The 4,978-nt window shown below is 46.2% G+C and overlaps 1 protein-coding gene across 1 annotated transcript in view; it reads right to left on the bottom strand.

The window, feature by feature from the left end:
- The window catches only part of Morc4 (MORC family CW-type zinc finger 4), a 52,993-nt gene extending 49,069 nt beyond the window's left edge, over positions 1-3,924 (bottom strand). Inside the window, exons 1-2 of the mRNA XM_048337003.1 lie at positions 3,566-3,924; positions 3,339-3,411 (exon numbers count right to left, since the gene is read on the bottom strand). Of these exons, the coding sequence (XP_048192960.1) occupies positions 3,339-3,411; positions 3,566-3,667 (175 nt within the window). The 5' untranslated portion in view covers positions 3,668-3,924. The remainder of the gene's footprint in view (positions 1-3,338; positions 3,412-3,565) is intronic.
- Positions 3,925-4,978: the final 1,054 nt, after the last annotated feature.

Genomic DNA, 4,978 nt, shown 5'->3' with positions numbered 1-4,978 from the left:
GGCACTTGTTTCAACTCTTTGCCCCTTACCCCTCTAAAAATTGGCCAGCAAGTAGCACAGGCTCTCTTCTCCCCTGGTTCAGTCACCTAGCCCATGAACATGGAGGAAAATGAGCAAACTTTTTTCTTCCTTCACTCACTACTTAGGTGAGAGCTATATTGTCATATTCTGCAGTGGCTTTATCCCTAAACTGGTAGCACTGTCATTCCCTGTGCTACTAGATTCCAGGGGATCTAACTTGTCTCCCTTTAGTGTGAAGATCCTATCTCTAACTTCCCTTCACCCTCATTTCGCATGGGCATGAGAATCCTGGATCTCTGTTTTCCAAAAAACTTGCAACTGAGGCGTCAAATCTCATGGGAACTAGAGATAATAAGAAACTATTTGACAATGATAGCCTCCCATGAGAGATATGGTGTATAGGAGACTGCTTTGTGTTTTCACAAGCTTCTATCTTTTCCTATTCAGGTACATGGATACTTGCAAGGCTGCCATGGTCAGATGGCTGACTTACGGTCATCCTTTGAGTATTATTCTTGCCTGAAAGTTGCCTCTGCCTGTTTTCTGCATGTACATGAAGAACACACACATACATCGGAACTCAATTTACCAAATGTTTGAAATTCAACAAAAGTTTTAGGGGCTCAGTGGAAGAGTACTTGCCAAACATGTGAGAGCTGAGACCCTGACTCTGATGCCAGAAAAAAAGATTGTTTTTCTAGTGTTATATATACTTAAGATTATCTTATATACTGTCACTCTCTTTACCTTCAGACTTTATTCTCTCTGTTTTAACAAGCTCGAAGCTTGTATTTCCAATCCACTTCTCTCTAATCCAATCCATTTTGTACACTAAGAGTAACTTTACTGAAGCACTGCTCTGATCACACCATTCTCTTGGTCATTAAAGTTCAGACCAACAGGCCAAATCTCAGTGCCTCCTGGTCACATCCTGATTCCAACTCACCTTTCTAACCTAATTTCCTACTTGGAACTTAAGAGTAAAGAATACCTGTGTTCAAGTCCTGGATCTCTTAAATGCTAGGCATTATTTCCTTGGAAATATACATTCACTCTCTGAACCTCCATTTCCTTATCAGCAAGATGGGAAAAAATAATAATACTATTTGATATTGCTATTTATACTATTTAGTAACCTCAAAGGGTAAACTTTAAAAGATATTTGAAAGGTTCTTTGTAGACTTTCTGAGGACCTATGGATTTTACTAGTTGTGACCTCCAGGCTCTAAATTTAACAACCCAGTATTGTCCATGCTTTTCACCCATCCAGTTGTTTCTTTATTAATTTTTAATTATTATAAAGGTGATGTGCAGAGGGGTTACCATTTCATAAGCCAAGTAATGAGTACATTTGCAGGGAAATAGATGGACCTGGGACAAATCATGTTAAGTGAGGTAAGCCAAGCTCAAAGAGACCAATTGTGCATGTTTTCCCTCATATGTGGAAGCCAGTTGTTCCTTTAGACAGCAATGCCCTCCCCCACCATATCCACATGTCCCAATCCTTCAAATCTCTGCTCAAAAGTCACCTCCTCCACAAAGCCTTTCCCAACCCTCTTCCTGATAAACTTGAAATTGTTGCTTTTTCCTCTCAACTCCTGCAACAGTGAGTATATCCTTGCTGCTATATTTTTTCTATTTTGCATCATACAAAACAAACACCTTCTTTCTATGTTTATCTCCTCTATTATAAGAGTGAATGTCAATTGGATTCATCTGTGTATTTAGCATAGCATTTTACACAGTGGATTCTCAATAAATATTTGCTCAATGAATAATTCACTAGAAAATTAATGCATGTAAGTAGAGAAAACCATTGAAGGAAAACTCAAAATGAAAGGCATGGATTACCAGTTAACAGTCTAGTATCCCTTTTTCCTATTAATTTCAACACAAATATTTGTGCTTTGGCTTTAAAATCTGTGTTGGTACATATGTATGCATATTTGTCTGTGTATAGTAACATCCATATTCACACTGCAGTTAGACACCTGAGGCCTGGTCTAGATTTTTCATACATATATATGCTATCTATAAGTATACACATATATGTACTAGAATTACAAAACTTATTAAAACTCAGTAAATGACCTATTAAGCACAACACACACAATTCAACACACGTATTGCAATATGAAAGAAATGTGCTTCCAGAAACATATTTTTGTCTCCCATCTCCCACTACATTATCAGTCTTCTACTTGTCTTATAGGCACAAAGATCTCATCTGACTCTGCAGGTTTACTGAGGTACAATGCAAAACCTAAAATATAGAGCATATTTTAGAATTTGAAATATATCAATGCCACCTTCCTTCCAGAATCTTCTAAATCACTCAAACATATTGTAAAACATTTGGTGTCACATAATCAAAATAGTCATCAAAATTCTCGTCCCCTTCCAAATAACCCCTCTTGCAATGAAATGCATGGCATGGCCACCGAGATGGCCCAGGAAAGGTCTAGATGTCCTAAAGCCACTCATTCCAGGAGTTCTGAAACCGCTTTCAAGATTTTGTTCTGTGTTGACTAGTCTCCTAAATCTCTGGGGTTTTTTTTGTTTTGTTTTTGTTTTTTTTGAGGCAGGAATGCCTTTCGTCTTTGCTTTCCACACAGTATTCTGCATGGTACCGCAAAAGCTGGTGGACTTGGCTTCCAGGGATCAACAAAAAAATGCTTTAAAAGCAAACACCGGTAGAGCGAGAGGTTAAGTCCTCAGTGTTCATTCCAGCGGTGTGAGGGCGCTCGTGGACTACGAACCCAGCCCTTGGCAGTCTCCGGGAGCCAAATGCACTCGTGTCATCTCTTAAGAGAGGTCCCATCATTCCTAGACTTTCTTGTGTCCAAAGTTAAAGAAACCTTTTCTCGATCTTTCCTCATCACCCTACCAAGTTGTTTGCTTGCTATATTTTCCCTCCCCGGCTTGGCGTTCTCAGCGGATCGCCGGCCCCCACGAAGCCCAGCTGCCCTGCCCGAGAATTGTAAGCATCTCCTTTGGGCTGTGAAAGATTACAAAGTTGCCGAAATCTCCCCAAGGCAGGAAGAAAAACCACGCTGGAATCAACTCTTTGGATACATACTCCTGTTTTCCCCCGCTTTCTCCGTGGAACCTTGGGAAACCCACCCCTCCTCCAGGGCCGGAGAAGCTAGGGACAGTCCCGAAGTCCCCTCTCAGCCATGGCCTCAATCCCGACCCAGACCCCGATTTTGACCCCAGCCCAGGCCCACGCGGCTGTACGCACGAGAGTGGCGTCCGCAGCACCACGCTGGCACCACTGCCTCGGCGCAACGCAACCGGGGCCCGCCCTCCCCACTCACCTAGCAGCTCCGCGATGGCACTGAAGGGTCGCGTGTGGCTGCTGGAGTTGCTCTGTAGGTAGCGGGGGCTCATCTGGGGGTGAGAGAAGGTCCCGTCCCACGTGAGGCCTCGGCCCACCCAACCTGCCCCAAGCGCCCCCCGCAGCCCCGGGGCCCGCGCGTGAGTCCGCCCCCTCGGGCTATCCCTTCACACACCGCCCCCCCCCCCCCCAGTTCCTCCGACCTACCGTGCTCAAGCGGATCCCGAAGGCCTGAGGGACATTGCCTAGCCGGGACAGCCCGACGCCAGGCGGCCCCGCGCCCGCCGGGGCCCCTCGACCCAGGAGCATTTTTTTGGCCGCCACGATAGTTGTCTGTGCCGCCGGACTGCTACCCGGCCGCTCCGGACTAGTCCTCACTCCCACTCGCCCACGCAGCTGGCGGCGGCCGTCCGGGACTGGTCGTCTCCAGATCCAACCCGCAGCTGGCGGAGGCGGGGCGTACTCCAGCCACCTGTCCCCAGCGGGAGGGGGTGGGTGGGAGGCCGGCCGAGCGGAGCCGCGGCCCCGCCCTGCCAGCACCTCTCCTGACCTACCAACTACCAGCAGCCATTTCGGGGCCGTACAGAAATATGGCGGCCCCCAGACAGCCTTTCCCTGAACCCCGCCCCTTATTAATTCTTGGCGTTTGCCATAGGCCAGGCTGCCGAGCGGGAAAGCACGAGGGGAGGCGGGGTAGGAGATCGGCTGCGCGTGGAGTGGGGCGGGGCCGAGCGGGATGGGGTGGGACGGTGGGGGACGGGGCGGGACGGGGCGGGACAGAGAGGGGCGGGAACAAGGCAAGCGGGTGGACATGGTGTGGGATTTCTGGAATGGAGTCTTAGGCTGCGTGACTAACCAGCAGGATAAGACAAATCTTTCAACTTTGAAAGATTACAGAGGGGTTTTTTTCCCACTCTCTCTGGGAAAAGATAGTACGCTCATATGAAGGGAAAACGTCCAGATTAGTTATGTCAAATACCTCTGGAAGCACCCAGACTTTTCTAGACTGCAATTGGTAAGCTATTTACAAATCCTTGTGACCCGGCAGGGAGACTGTTTATAAAAAACAACAAAATGCATTTACTTAAATATTGTACCGCCAACTATATATATTATTAAGTTCTAAACAACCCATGAAATACAATAGCATAGGAGCCTTGAGCTCTACCACTGAGCTAAGCCCTCTGCCTTTGTTTTTCTGAGACAGTGTCTCCACTATATAGCCCAAGCTGGCCTTGAACTGCTGAAGCCTTTCCCCGTTGCTCCTATCACAGTGCTACAGACTACTATGTTGTCCTACATTATTTTTCTTTGTAGTGAAAATGTTTTTGTTTTTTATCTCTTATGTTTTTATGAAGCTACTGGATCTTGACTTGAGGGCTTAGGCACTGTCCCTTAGTTTTTTCACTCAAGCTTAGCTCTCTACCAGTTGACCCACACCTCTACTTCCAGCTTTTTGGTCCTTAGTTGGAGATAAGAGCCTCATGGACTTTCTTTCCCATGCTGGCTTCAAACCTAGATTCTCAGATCTTGGCCTCCTGAGTTGCTAGAATTACAGGCATGAGCCATCAATCTTTTAGCTATTTTGAAATACAAAAAATACCTTATTGTTAACTTATC

Source organism: Perognathus longimembris, chromosome 28, assembly GCF_023159225.1.
Source record: "Perognathus longimembris pacificus isolate PPM17 chromosome 28, ASM2315922v1, whole genome shotgun sequence".
NCBI classification, from domain to species: domain Eukaryota; kingdom Metazoa; phylum Chordata; class Mammalia; order Rodentia; family Heteromyidae; genus Perognathus; species Perognathus longimembris.
Note: the sequence above shows the minus strand (reverse complement) of the source record. Positions and strands in the feature narration are given on the sequence as shown.